The following is a 15,491-nucleotide window of genomic DNA, read 5'->3' as shown; positions in this document are numbered from 1 at the left end:
GCACATACTACCTCTGAAAGGCTTTCAAGTGGCTGTTTGCTTTTTTTTAAAAGCGAGTCATTGTGTAGCTTTTCTTTTGTTTGCCTACAGTAGCCGAGCTTCTCACTCCTCCCCAAAAGTTCACTTAGTTGCCCAATCTGAAACTTTATGAGAAAAATTGTATTCCCATAGTGCTTTGTCACTTGACCTCAAATCTCAGAGCCTTCGAGAACTGTATATGCAGTATTCTTTTACTTCTCTAAATACTGGGCACAAAATTTATTTACCCTACTTAGCATATCATTCTCAAATCCAGGTCTTTCACACACATACATCTGCTCTGTTTAATTCTCTTGGATTTTGGGATACATAATAGTGGAAACCCTTGATTTCCTACACCATTTTCATGTCATTTTAAAAAAAATTTTCTAATAAAAAGTCTATTTGGCATTTGTATCTACTCCTTCCCCATGTAACACAGAGGAAGGTGATCACCCCAGGTTTAGTGTGGTCACTGATTAATTTCATTCAGTTGCAGAAATCCCATTCTCTTTGCTAGTGACTGGCTTAAGAGCCCACAGGTGACCCATTTCTAGCCAGTGAGACCTGAGGAGCAGTCAGCAGGAGGAGGTCCAGGTCAAGAAAGGGCAGTGAGAGAGAATGTGGCTGAAAAGACTGTTGCTTTTAAGAAAACCAGAAAGATACGATTAGTCCTTTCCCACCCCTCTGTATGGGTGTGATGGCAGGAATACATAGTTACATTGCTAACATTCTTAAGATGAAACTCTGTGAAGAGAGACAGACCAGAGAAATGAAAAGAAACTGCATTCTGGGATCACTGCGTGGCAATATTAAGCACTCCTGACTTCTGTGTTGTGTGAGATCACATAACTCTTTCACTCCGTTTCAAGACCTTGACTTCTTGGTCAGTTGGACAAGGGGTCTTCTGTAATGTCCGCCACTTAAACTTGTTCATCACTCTTGCGTTGGCTTTTTGAGAGTTTACTCTGATTGGTTACTCTCCTCCCCATGTAGGCAACCTTTCTGGTTTTTTTGTTTTGTTTTGTTTTGTTTTGTTTTTTTAAGGTTTTGCTTATTTATTTGTCAGAGAGAGAGCGCGTGTGCACAAGCAGCGGGTAGTGGCAGGCAGAGGGAGAAGCTGAGCAAGGAGCCCAACATGGGACTCGATCCCAGGACCCTGGGTTCATGAGTTGAGCCTAAGGCAGCCGCTTAACCGATGGAGCTCCTCAGGCTTCCCTGTTGTATTCTAACATTGGAGAATTTACCACTACAAAAACAACTTGTGGTCCGAAACTTCTACTTGAAGCCTCATTTTCCATTTTAGATTTAAGAACTCTTCCTTCCAATTTGACTTTGAGAAGGTGAACATTTTCCTTTGACATCTTAATTCCTACTTTTTGCATTCTTTACAATACTGCAAAGAAAATGACATGACAGTAATGAGTCTGGAACAGAGGGCATACAGTGGTGGTTACCTTCTTTTTATTTTAAAAAAAGTCCCTTTGGAGTTTTCCTGACACACAGTCAATGTTGCCATTCTCCCTAATACTAGTTCTAGAACAAAAAAGTAAATTGAAGATTCTATTCACTTAAGCCATGTGTCAGTATGATATTAAGTAGGCTTAGGGAGAATGAGTAAAATCTCCACGAGTTCCTTTACAAAGAAAAAATACAAAACATTAAATGGTTTATATAAGAAGGAAAAAATGTACATGGCTGAAATAACTGAAGTCAGTTAGATTCTGGTCGTTTCTGCCTAAGTTTCTAGCATGTCCAGACAGAATTTCTGTTTACGCATATTGGCGCTATGCTTTTATTCTCAGGTATTTACGGCTTTGCTGACACCCTGCTTTTGTGTTTTCTAGATCTACTAGATGCAGCCAAATAAAAAATTTGGGAATACTTCAGCTTTAATTTTTTTTAAAAAGGAAGATTTATTTCCAGGTCTTTGGTGGAGGAGGATAAAGGATTATTTTCCCATCCATTATCAAGTTAAGAACTGGGTAACTTTTCAAATGAGAGTTTTCCTCTGAATAAAACAGGGTTTAATGCTTTGGCTGGGGCATAGGTAATATTTTCACCTCCTCTCCTACAACAATCTCTTCCGTATTATCCCAGGCAGTATAATCAGGGAAATGTTAGGAAGCCACAGAATAAAATGTTTTTGTTAATATTCTAAATATATTTCTTATTCCTTGGCAATATTTATATAGCACATAGATTGGGTCATTAAAATATCAAGCATCAAGGGGGGAAAAAAAGAAAATAAAAGTTACAGGCATGTTCTAGCTACAAACACAAAGTAGCGGGGATCTATAGTATTATTTTAGTCTATCATAAAGGTACTCTCAATTTTGTATTTGACCTCCAAAAAATTGGGATTTGACTCTCAAAAAGAGAAAAAGAAAATTTTATGGTTAATTTCACATAGTGTGAATAAAAATTCACTTACTGACAAAATGATCTAATTAACACATGCTTACTCAAGTTTTGATTATGAATAATTTCTAAATATAATACCAAAATTATAACTGTGCTGTATTCTAAATCTTAAATTAGTTTTTCCCACAGATTTAAGTACCCTATAAATTAAAACCACTCATAAATTTCCCTGTACTGGGAATAATTATTAAGTAACAAAGACAAATGGATAAATGGTAATAGCATATTTGTTTAACTCTTACCAGGCGTCATGTCTTCTTAATATATATTAATATATATTAAATATATTCATATTAATATATTATGTTATATTAATTATATTGCTAATATTAATTAACCACAATTAATTAATATTAATTAAATCATGTATTATATGTGCAATGCAGTATATATTGTATATATAATACATAATATGCTATATATTATATGTATATTTCCATAACCTATATACAAAAAACACATGTGCATGTATTCACTACTGAAATTTCCTAATATATCATTTTCCTTATCTTAGCTCCCTCCCTTCTGAGGTTCCTTTTAGTTTATTTCTGGTTCTTGTGCTACACTCTTAACTCTCATTTAAAAAATTCTGTCATCTAAATCATGAAATAATTGCCTTTAAGGTTTCTTGTCTTTTCTTCAGCCCAGTTCTTGAGGAGTACTAATACAGGTGACCACTTTTTTTTTTTCTCTGAAATCCTTCTTCAGCTTTTGTTTCTCTGTGTTCAGTCTTTTTTCACTTTTTTTAAAATATGAGAAATATCATTGTATTCCCCTTTGCAGCGCTACTTAAAATTTAGCAAGTTCTGCCTAACCATAATAGTTCCACTAGATCTTTAAACATTATGGAGTAGGAGTAACAAAACAGAGAGCAGTTACTAATTTAATTTGTAATCAGCATCCTTGGGAGCCAAGAAACAGGAGTACATTTGACCACATTTCTCCCCATCTCCTCAACTCTTCCTTAGAGGCAGAGTACGACAGAGGAACCCACTTTGTATATAAATGAGATTGTGACAATGAAGAAAATGTAAGGAGGAGAAATATAATTTATTGAGTGATGCTATGTAGTAGCCTGCTGGATACTTCATGTAAATTAGGGCTTACTTAAGCTTAACCATCCTTCTGGGTAAGGAAATTATCTTCATCCTTATACAACTGGGAAATTGAAGACCAGAGACATGAAATAAAAGTTCATGAATTCTAAATTCAGAACTGTCATCTAGTTTGGATGGACTCTAAATGCATACTCTTATTAGTACAAATCTTTTGTCAACCCTTGTATTTCTGAAAAAAATAATCAACCACAATAAGCCATCTATTTTGTTTCGTTTTTATTTGAGTACACTAAGCGATTCAGTAAGTTAGTTACATATCCAAATTATATTATAAATCCCATATGAATGGGAATGAATTTATTCAGGCTTATTAAAGATCAGAAAGTAAAGAAGTATATTACAGAATGGGCTTATCAATATTCAAAGTTAAATCTACCTCCACCCGCCCAATTGCCAGAGTAACCTTTGATAGTCAAAGATTCAGTCTTCCCTGAACATTCCTAATGAGCTCTGGGTAGCTATAAATAAAGCTACTGCAGTTGGCTTCAGATTAAGGAGGAAGCACCGAATAGCCTAATGAAAACAAAAGAATGGGAAGAGGTTTAATGTATCCCTTGTGTGGGAAGAGCGATGAGTTCTGCTAAGTTACGGATAAGGAAGTGGTAAGTTTGGTAAGTAGTAAAAGTAGAAGGACAAATGGTAGAGCTTGGCAACACTGATGTATTAGGAAATAATCCAAACATTGTATTAAAATACGAAAATGAATATCCATGTATGTAAAATATCATAGAATGGTAATTTATGTCTCTAGTAAATATAAATATTGAACATCTACTCTGTACACAAAACAAAAATTTTATGCCTTGAAAGAGCTTATAGCCTACTGAAATAAATTGCACAGGTATAAAAGTAATTCTAATAAAATTTTAAAATTTGTAACCCCTATAGGTATCATTAGGGCATACAAGATTCCAGAAGAGGAAGAGATATGTAGTAAAGTCCTTTAACTAAGTGGTTACTCTGACAGAGACAAGAACATAGAGGAACATGCAACAGAACATGCCTGGTCTCGTGAAAGTTACATCCAGAGTCTAAAAAATATACAAACCAAACACAAATATTTTCAAGATAATCAAGTTGGAAGGATAATGATAGGTCAGACTCCAATCTAGTCTTGAACTGGGTGTTGCAGGTAGGAGGGGAAGTAACATGTTTTCAAGTTATATATAGGTAACAAAGCTTATATCTTGCTCTCTAGATGTAAATTAAATAAATGTCATTAGTTCCTGGAGTTAAGCTAAGGAGTGCCCTATGTCAGCAGAGTTCGAAGAAAAATAAAGGCCAGATAATTTCAATGAGGAAGGATCCAAGACAGTGAGTTGTAACCAAAGGAGTCAAATAAAATTCTCCTGGTCTTCTAGAATTTTCTATTTGCAGATACTGTACGGATTTCTAGCCTGCAGGAAGTGTTTATTCACCCAGGACATGTTAGAGCAAACATGCCCTCTCAGCCAGATGAAGATTGATAATTCTAATCCCATTTTCTTTGTGATAATGTCTTCATTATTTTCATGTTCTTTATATTAACTCACATCATTGCAGTTTTCTGAGAGCTGATTTCTGTCTTTTTTTTTAAATATTTTATTTGTTTATTTCAAAGACAGAGATAGCACAAGTGGGGAGAGGGGAGTGGGAGAAGGAGAAGCAGACTCTCCACTAAGCAGGGAGCCTAATGAGGGACTCCATCCCAGGACCCCAGGATCAGGACCTAAGCCTAAGGCAGATGCTTAATCTTTTAACTGACAGGGCCACATAGACACCCTGACAACTGATTTCTTAAGGAAAAGACATAGTAGGTGTCCATTATGAATGCAATGAATATAGGAACTTCATAATGTAGTGATCTTTGTCTATGAAATATCTATAGATATTACAGATGAAACTATTAAAAATATCAGTAGTGAGAAAATTGTTGTGTGATTCATGCTTTTTCACTAGCAGAGCTTGATGCAAAGAAATTATTGTCACTTTATGTGGTTGTGGAAAGTGCCATTAAGTTTATAAAAATATATTCTTAAATATTCCTGAAGTTTTCGATTCATTTTTTTTTCCATCTGGCAACCAAAGGATGCAATGAAATATGGTTCATAATAAGTCAGGGACAACCACCAAAGATTAATAAATTTTCAGGGCACTTGGGTGTGTCAATCAGTTAAGCATCTGCCTTTGGTTCAAGTCATGATTCCAGGGTCCTGCGATCCAGCTCTGAGTCAGGCTCCCCGCTCCATGGGGAATTTGCTTCTCCTTCTCTGTCTGCCCCTCCCCCATCAACTCGTTTGCATGCACGCTCTCTCTCTCTCTCACAAATAAATAAAATCTTAAAAAAATAAATAAAATAAAATGTTCAATTTTCTTATCAGCAGAAAAGAATTAGAGGTATCCAGTGGAATTTAAGAAAGGAATGGAAAAAGATCAAAAGCAAAAATAAGAGAACTTAGTAAATTCAAAATATGAACTGAAGAGACGCTTGGGTGGCTCAGTCGGTTAAGTATTCAACTCGTGATTTCAGCTCAGGTCATGATCTCACAGGTCTTGGGATTGAGCCCTACATCTCGCTCTGTACTCAGCAGGAAGTCTGTTTCTCTTTCTCTCTCCCTCTCTTGCTGCCCTTCCCCTTACTCATTCTCTTCTCTCCAAAATAAAGTCTTTAAAAGATTAATTTAAAAATAAAACATGAACAAAAGTGTAAGACATAAATCCCAATAAAGGGTGATGATAAGTATAAGTGGCTTAAATCCACAAATATAAAATGTAGATATGCTCAGATGTGACTTAAAAAGTAAGAGCTCATGCTATACTGTCAGCAAGCGGCAAATTTAACGTAAATGTTGACAGGTCAGGTCTCTAAACACACACACATATCCCAGAAAGACTTTGGGAGAAATTTGACACATAAATTTTAAGGTTATTCTGAAAACTGATGATATCTAGGAACACTGGACAAATTTTAAAAAGAGCTGGAAGGAGTACCTTTCATTCTCAATTAAAGAACTTCAGGTATCTGTCAAGTTTGGGGAGAAACTTTGTACCCTTATCAAAGTGGTTCAGCTCTTTCGTGAGGTAGTGTAATTTTCATTACTCCCATCAAGTTATTAGAGTTAAGAAATTATTCATGGGAATGTAGATTCATTCTAAGCACTATGCACTATGACTAAGCACTATCTTCAAGATATTGTGTTTACTGAGAAAGAAAGAAAGAAAAAACATAACGCATCCTGTTTTTAAGGAGCTTATCATGAAGTAGGGGGCCACTCCCTGTATGTTGATACACACACAGTGGTCCTTCTGTACTTAACACATGCCTGCTTTGCAAGACTTGTAGAATGACCTTAGCAAGGGCAGGGTGACCCCTCCACACAGCCTAGCTCTTACAGCTTTCTTTGGCTGAGGCTTAAGTTTTACTGAACCCCAATATCTTATGTCAAGTGTGTTTATAAAATGGGATAACCAATCAACTTGTGATACAGAGGATAAAAGAGAAATTTTATTTTCTAATTCTACAGTTCTGTAATTTAAGAGCTAACTGATCATCAAACATTGTAGAAATTATACATAAACACACACACACAAACACCGACTTTCAGATAAAAATTCTAATAATTACAAAGTAACAGTCACTTTAATCTTGCTTTCTGTTACATTTCTGGAATTAAATTAAGACTTAGTTTTTAAACAAGTTAAGCCAGGCTTGACAAACATTTTTTTGTAAGGGACCAGATGGTAAATAGTTTAGTTAGTGCACATCATGGGGTCATTGTCACAGCTATTCAACTCTGCTGTTGCAGCAAAAAGTAGCCACAGACAATACATATGTGGATGACCAGAGCTGTGCTCGAAGAAAACTACAGATGCTAAAATTTGAGTTTCATATATTCATGTATTTCATATTACTTTTACATTTTTTCAACAATTAAAAAATGTAAGACCCATTTTTAGCTTTAAGTCGTACAAAAACAGGTGGCAGGCTAGTTTCACCTATGGACCATAGTTTGCTCACATCTAAGTTATGCAGTAAACTACAGGGTTGTTTTTTTTTTTCATATTTCCTTTTAATATTTTTAAGACAGATTTATTTGCATAATTAGAAGCCTCAAATGTCTTCCCATTTGTAAAAGGAAATGCTTCTTTTCCAGCTTTCTGAAACTTGCCTTTTTCTATGTTGTAAGTCATTGTATTGATTCCATGAACGTAAGAACCTTTTCTTCTTTAGAAGCATTGTTTTATTACACAAGTTTAGACAATAAACATGGCGAAGATAGCTTACCAAATTAATCTGCACAGTTTTTTCCCAGTTTTTCTCATTATTCACACCAGCATTATTGACCAAAATGTCCAATCTTCCAAAGTGGTCTACAACTTTTCTAAAGGTATCTAAGAAAAAAAAAAAAAAAAGAAGAAGAAGACATTATAGATATGGTCTTGTGTTCCATATGTACATTTCAATCCCACCCTGTGTCTTGAAATTAATTTTCATTTATCTACTTTTGTAATAAAAAATATGCTCTTATACTGAGACTTAATGCCTTGCTTCCCGAAGCATGGTTTGTGAGCCAACAGTATTCACAACATTACCTAGACACCTGTTAGAAATGCATCATCTGGGGTGCCTGGGTGGCTTGGGTGGTTGAAAATCTGACCTGGGTTCAGGTCGAGTGAGGCTGAGCTCCGCTGGGGGCTCTGTGCTCAGTGGGAGTCTGCTTGGATTCTCTCCCTCCCCCCTACCCTGACTCATGTGCACTCACAGACTCTAAAATTCTTTCCTGAAGAAATTACCGAAGTTCTGTGGCTTAGACTATGACAAAAATCCTTTTTTTAATATGTGTTATATTAAACACAAGTTGTCTCATGTATTCAGATCCCTTATGATCATTTCAGAGTCTGATACCCCAGCTAGTAAAAGTATACTTTTCATCCAGTTGATATGGATACTGTAACTTCAATATTGACTATTCATTCTTTTCTCTTTCTCACTATTATTGCTACTTTGTATTACTCATTTGTGTAAAATCTCCGTTGGACCTGGTGAAGTCTGCATAGATCCTCAGGCCAGAAGTTCATCCATTACGTTGTCCAAAATCCACATACCCAGTCCAGTCCTTGTAAATCTTCCTCAGCCATTTCATACTTGGCTTTACCACTTTTGTATCAGGAAACACATTATTTCTCAAAGCAGCCTTTGACAAGAGTTCTATAGATTTAAACTCTTTTGTTGGGCCTTTTACCATTGGTTCTAGCTCTATTACCTGAGGCTTTAGATAACAATCATGGTTGTTCTTCCAGATACCAGAATGTATTCTCTGGTCTTAGGGCCCATCTATGAGTTCCCTGAAAACAGTAAATCCACACAAACTTTATTTTGATTGAATAAAATCTAGAATTATTAACAACTGCCACGCATACTGAAGAGGGCATGGATTCATCAGTTCCCAAATAGATAAATTACTAGGCAAGTTAATTGTCAAAAATATTGCAAAGGCCATTATATACAGTATTGTACCATACTGGAATAGAAAACAACAAAATAAAAACTGTTTACTTTTTCATGGAATTTTTAAACTGCTTGAAATCTCAAATTGATTCCAGAAAGGCCCTCTAGCAGAAAACATCTAAGGAATACTTTTTTTTTTTTTTTGGCATTCCACCTGAACCATGTTCTACTCTTCAAAAATCACATCCATCTTATAGGAAATTAGATTGTTAAGTTCATAAATCTAATTGCTTCTTTAATTTTCTTTCTCATTCTGGTCTCTATTGCATTCCTTATACTCTGCCCTTATCAATATCTAATTCATCATCTTCTCTCTGGCATACCACAGAATTTTGGGCTCAGACAGTTTACAATTCAGCTCTTGTTGACATTTAGAAGCTTGGGAGACTCTATAATTTACTTACACTCTCGACATTGTATTATTTTCATTTGCAATATGAGTTATATCCAGATCATCTCCAAGAAACTTTTCACTTCTGTATTTATGTGATTTCAAAGAAGTCTCCCTTGGCCACAGCCTAAACAGCTTCAAAAGCTATAGATAGCATTATATCCTAAAATTGTTTGATTCAAGGCCATGTCTTCCTTACATGCAAATAAATGTTGATGTTCAGACAACATGTGGATTTCTCATGACAAACATGCTTTCTCCTGGTCACTCATGATGTGTCTGAGTTTCCTCCTCCACAATCACTTACCTTAAGGAATGTGTTTACAGCCAAGATACTAATTTTAAATACTGGGAAGCAAAACAATTAAGGTTAAATGTCACATGTGAAACTACATAAATTCAGGCAGAAATAGCTTTCAGATGATCTATACTGTTTCCTATTTCATCAGCATGGATGTTGGAATTTGGCATGACTTTATCCTTGATCCAAAATATCATGCACAATCAACAAAACTTTATCCTCTGGCAAAATATATTCCACTAGCACTGTGGTTCACAGATCTCTTCTAGTCGTGCTTGTAATTCACGTTATAGGTCTTTATTAGCGTTTTCAGATTTAATTACATAATTTCCTTTAAAGCAATTACCTTTAGCTATAGGGGAACATTCCCTTCTAAGGTACCTCTTCATTTTCATCCTCATACAGAATATCCCAACGTTTCAAAGAAATTCACATGTCAGTGTTTATTTAAGGATGGGGTGCTAGAATGACTTTTATGGAAGATTTTTGGCCCCTTGATTAATGAAGTGCCTAACAATTTAATCTTTCTTTTTTTTTTTAAGATTTTATTTATTTATTTGACAGACAGAGATCACAAGTAGGCAGAGAGGCAGGCAGAGAGAGAGAGAGGAAGGGAAGCAGGCTCCCCACTGAGCAGAGAGCCCGATGCAGGGCTCGATCCCAGAACCCTGGGATCATGACCTGAGCTGAAGGCAGAGGCTTTAACCCACTGAGCCACCCAGGTGCCCCCAATTTAGTCTTTCAAATAAACTTTGTGAAATACATATATTTTATTTTTCTACTTTTTTTTCCAGAAAAATTTTTTTCATACAAATCTATCAGGGCTCCATATGACCAAATCTCTTTATCGTGCACACCAATATTGTTCTTGGTATGTCCTCACAAGCAGATTGTTCTATTTTAAGGGAGGAGACCAGAAACAGGAAAGCATTGAGGAAAGCCTGACAGAAACTTTTCTTCTGTAATTCTAACACTGCAGTATGGCTATTATTATTCTTAAAGTACCATATCAGAGGGGGAAACCAGAGAGAACATTGGGTTTGAAATATCTAGCACGTCTGTGATACGATCCTTGAACTTGCATTCTAGTATGTTTAAAAGGAAACATTGCCACATTTGGTTGTCATTGAACTTTGCATCTTCCAGCCTTCTGGGAGTTGTTTGCCACAGTTCCTTAGCCTATTTCAACTTTCCAAGTTCCATCTGCAATTTCAGTCTTTCAGTCATCACTGCAGCAGCACAGTGTTTGACTATATAAAGGAATTTTGATTACATCATGTGCTGCCAAATGACTAAAATAAAAGATTTCTCAAGCAATCTTGGTTTTCCCCCCTTAGTTTTTATGACTATCGGGTTGTCAGTAGGAACATAACAGTCCAGGCTATCTAGTGGAGTTCAGAAGTGGCTGCTCTCCAGGAGGAAGCCGATCTGCCTGCACCGAGCGAGGCTGGCTTTTTGGCCCGGGCTGCCTTCAGGTCGTTGCTTGTTCAAGGCGCGTTCGGTGTTGATGGATTGATTCCCCTCTCTTACCTCTCAGTTGTTCCTGGTCAGCCACATCGCACTGAATGAAGAGAGTCTTCTGAGGTTCAAACTGCTCATCCAAGGCAGCTTTACATTTTACACCTGCTTCAAGATTCCAATCGACCAGCGCTACCTACGGACGAGAGGAGAGGGAGGCATCGAGGTCATCGCAGCTAGTGAAACAGAAGAACAGTAAATAAACACCAGGACGCTCCCCCTCTTGGACCTCAGATTCTGCAGTTAAAGTTCGGGGTCTCTCCCTAGCCGCTTTGGAGGTCTGCTCGAGACCGTCAGCCTTGGCAGCTTTTGAAAGCGGCACGGTGGGCAGCCCGGGGCGCGGCCGCCTGTCTCCTGCGGGAGTCCTTCGGTTGGTGCGGAGTCTCGGGGTGGGAGGACAAGTTTCCGCGGCCGGGCGCCACGCTTACCTTAGCGCCCTTGTGCAGGAGCGCCTCCGCAAAGGCTCTGCCGATGCCCTGCGCCGCGCCGGTCACCAGCGCCACTTTGCCGTTCACGTGCATGGTGCGGCCGGGGCTCCGGGGCGGTGGGCGAGCTCCGCGTCTCGGCGCCGCCGCGGCTTTTATGGCCCCCTGCGCGCGCGCGTGCAGCCCTGCCGGGCGCTCTCCTGCGAGTGGGCGGGGATGAAACTGTCAAGCCCGCGCCGGGGAACCCACGGCTGTGTTACCTGGCCAAGCTTCGCGATCTTTGCCTTCCTGACTCGCAGCTCCGGTCAAAGCCTCCCCTTGGTGTCTGGCTGAGTGGCTGGCAGGACGCTGACAGGAAAAACAGAAAGGTTATTTCTAAAAAAAACAAAAAAACAAAAAAACAAAAAAAAAAAAAAAACGCTTCAGTCCTCAAAGACCACCCTGAGAAGAGGAGGGAGAGGAGGGGCTCAGGAGCTTGGTTTCCTCCTCCTACCCTAACGTCTGTCTTCCCCTCTCTCACGCTCCCTTCCTCAAAATAAAAGTAAAAATAAAATAAAATAAAAAGCAAGCAAACAGAGCAAAATCTTAGGGATGTTGCTTTTTGTCTCAATCTAAGTTTATGTCTGAAATCCCAGGTCTTGGAGACTGGAGTGTCATTTGTGTGTCATCTTGAGAGGGCTCCCCAAGGGCGGTAATCATGTACTTGCACAGGACTTCCAGAGTCGCTGTTAGCCTGGTGAACTGTTGGCTCAATGGAATGCTTACTCATTGAATCATACTAGCTTTGAAGGCTCAGAGTCGCCAGAATGGAAAGAGGTTCTCAGTCCTCCAGGAACTTGAGTATAAGCTGTGTATCCAAGATGGGCTGTTCTTCTGACCTAACCACTCCTTTTCTTGTTATCACCTGCAGGCTTCAATTTTAATTCCGTAAGCTTAATACCTGGTTGGCATGTATTATGAACAAAGAAACTTAAGCATTTGGGGACATGAAAGTCAGGCAAAAGGCTTAACTAAGAGCAGAATGAATCCTTTGTGTACATCTTTGCTGTTTACTGGAGATATGGTTAAAGGTGACTGGGTCGGCAGTGAAGGCGTTTTGGAGGGCTGTGTGAAATACGTGTTGTAAGTAAGCTGCAGAAGAAAGACTTCCAAGTTGATCTGAAACTGGGTCTTCAAAAAATGCTGAGAAGTTAAGACAGGAAAAGAGATTTACATTCTATTATGATAATGAATAGTCACAATGTGAAGAGTACGTTGAAGGATCATATTGAAAGGGAAAAGCAGAGGACAAAAAAAAAAAAAAAGGAAACAAAACAAAAACCCAATACCTCTAGTGGCATGCACAGAACAGAGAAGAAAAGGGACAAGCTCCTCAGCAGGAAGGAACCAATCACAGAAGGAACCACTAGAAGAACATTGGACCATGCCGGGGGAACAATGTGTTGCAGTACATATGGGGAAAAATAGCTTCAAGAAGAAAGGAGTGGTTAATTATACAGACTAAGGAGCAAAAGGGAAAAACAGATGGAGGAATGCTTTGAATTTTTCAAGAAAAGAATCAGTGTGAATAAATTTACAAGGACCAAATGGCTGAAATTTAAAGAGAACATGGCTGGGGAGAAGATGGGTATCGCAGGAGTTCAAGACATTAAGTGGAAAGAAATAGATTGGACAGTAGTCGGAAAGATGAGAGAGAAGGACAGGAGGACTGATTCAGCTTAAAAGGCAAGCAGTCCGTGAGAGGCAGAGGAACCCGAAGCCACTGCAGTGCAGGAGAGCGTCTGCTTCAGACTCACACAGTGTGGATTTGGCTCTTACCTCTGTTTCTGACCAGCAGTGTGACCTTGGGCAAGTGGCTTCAACTCTCTGTGCCTCAGACTTCTTCTTAGTAGAGTAGCAGTTTCTGTAAGAATTTGGTGAAAATTAAGTTAGGTAATACCTATAAAGCACTCTTCCAGTTTCTGGCACAAAGTCATGCAATAAATATCTGTTCTAAATAATTACTTCTGGATAATTCATAAATAATACATGTGAGATAGAAAAGGAAACGTGAGAACAAGTTGGTTGGTTGGTTGGTTTGGGTATTTATTTATTTATTTATGTATTTATAGTACATGGGAAGAATTGGGATCTAGGGCAGCGAGAACCTTTCAGTCCCTTTTCTCTCAGCTTCCATTGTCACCATCTTTGTTCAGACCCTTAACTTTCTCCTATGATAGCCATAGTAGTTAAGTTAACATCCTAAATTACTTTGCCCACAAATTTCCTAAATCCAATTTAGCTTCCACACTGCTCCCAGGAAACATTGTAACTGATAGATCTAGTCATGTCTGGACATTCTCATTTTCAAAATCTGTAAACTATCCAAACTCTAGGGCACTGCATAGGAGGGGGCACAGCCTAGCCTTCCATGCCCCGTGTCCTTCTTACAGCCCCTCTTTAGAGTCTAGGAAGTGAAATCAGTTAAAACCTACCCCACTCTCCAAACCTCAGACCCCTGCCATTTTCTGTTTTCTCACCTGAGAATGATTCCCTTCCTCGTTTCTTCACTTGTCTTCCAACTCAGCTATGAAAATTTTGCAGTGGAAACACCAATCTCTTTATTTTAATGATCTATCTCTATCTCTGTCTCTCCAGCTTCCCTTAAAGGAAGAACTGAGTCTTTTTTTCTGGATATCTCCACCATCCAGCATAGGGTCACCCGAAGTGTGTGCTTGTACATGTTGAATGAAGAAAAGTACAGATAAATAGAGATATATGTTTGAGAGAAGATGGAAAATTTGAACTAGATGGTGAGATTCCCCCCTCTATTGTGATTACCTTTTTATACAACTTACAAGTTAAGACTGGAAAAAATACATTGGTATGGTATTTTTTGAAGCAGAGTGTCTTGATAGTTTTTCATATTTTTATCAAATGTACATTTTGACTTAAAAATACCTGTAGGACTCTATATATGTATATTCTAAAACCAGACTAAGTCCTCCTTACCCAGTAAACACATCCCCCTGTGGTTTCTGATATACATTTCTCAGCTTATGTGCTGATAACATTATTCAGTTTCATTGACACTAACTATACAATTTTATCATCAATGTAATTTGTGTAAATAAAAAAAAATAATTCTTAGGTGAGACTAAGTTAAATCTGGGACAAACCAACATTCATGTAATTTTGTGAAGCATTCCTATTTACTGTTATACTTTATTAAGTAACTGAACAAAATTCTCTTTAAAAATTAAATAACAGATTAAAAGAGATGGTTCTTCTCTCAATATAATTCCAAGTATTGGGTACTGAACATTTACTCATCTCATAAAAGCTAAAATCATAGCCTCAGGAATCAAACTGCCTGGCTCTGAATTCAGCTCTGCTGCCTCCTAGGTGTGTGACCATGAATAAATTACTCAACTTCTCTGAATCTCAGCTTTTACATCAGTTAAATGAGGATGAAATGATATTTATTTCACAAAGTCGTTGTAAAGACTATATTGAGATAAATAAATTCAAGTGAAGTGCTTGGTCCCGTGACTGGCACATAGCAAATGCTCTGAAAATGTTATTGTCACTAAACACTGCAAATATATAGTTGCATTTATTATTTACAACCAAACAGTGACATAGTTGTTATTGTGGTCATTTCACAGATGAGGAAAATAAGATTAAGGACGCTAGGGAATTTGGCCACGGTCACTGATCTAGAAAATGGAAGGAGGCGGTTTTGAGTCAAGGTGTGATACTGAGTGGTACTTCTTCTTCTTTTTTTTTTTTAATTAAACTTTTGAGATAATTATAGCTGAGCAGTAGT

The 15,491-nt window shown here is 37.9% G+C and overlaps 1 protein-coding gene across 3 annotated transcripts in view; it reads right to left on the bottom strand.

Annotated features, from left to right (window-relative positions):
* LOC111153747 (15-hydroxyprostaglandin dehydrogenase) overlaps window positions 1-11,991 on the bottom strand; it is a 30,012-nt gene extending 18,021 nt beyond the window's left edge. The window contains exons 1-3 of one of the 3 annotated variants that reach the window (XM_022512975.1): window positions 11,687-11,991; window positions 11,271-11,394; window positions 7,825-7,931 (exon numbers count right to left, since the gene is read on the bottom strand). In XM_022512975.1, coding sequence (XP_022368683.1) covers window positions 7,825-7,931; window positions 11,271-11,394; window positions 11,687-11,779 — 324 coding nt within the window. In that variant the 5' untranslated portion in view covers window positions 11,780-11,991. The remainder of the gene's footprint in view (window positions 1-7,824; window positions 7,932-11,270; window positions 11,395-11,686) is intronic. The other 2 variants (XM_022512957.1, XM_022512966.1) reach the window with 2 other exon arrangements.
* Window positions 11,992-15,491: the final 3,500 nt, after the last annotated feature.

The sequence above is a fragment of the Enhydra lutris genome, unplaced genomic scaffold, assembly GCF_002288905.1.
Source record: "Enhydra lutris kenyoni isolate GAN:26980312 unplaced genomic scaffold, ASM228890v2 scaffoldscaffold3, whole genome shotgun sequence".
In the NCBI taxonomy this organism is placed as follows: domain Eukaryota; kingdom Metazoa; phylum Chordata; class Mammalia; order Carnivora; family Mustelidae; genus Enhydra; species Enhydra lutris.
The sequence above is the reverse complement of the archived record's forward strand: the minus strand, read 5'-3'. Positions and strand labels throughout refer to the sequence as shown.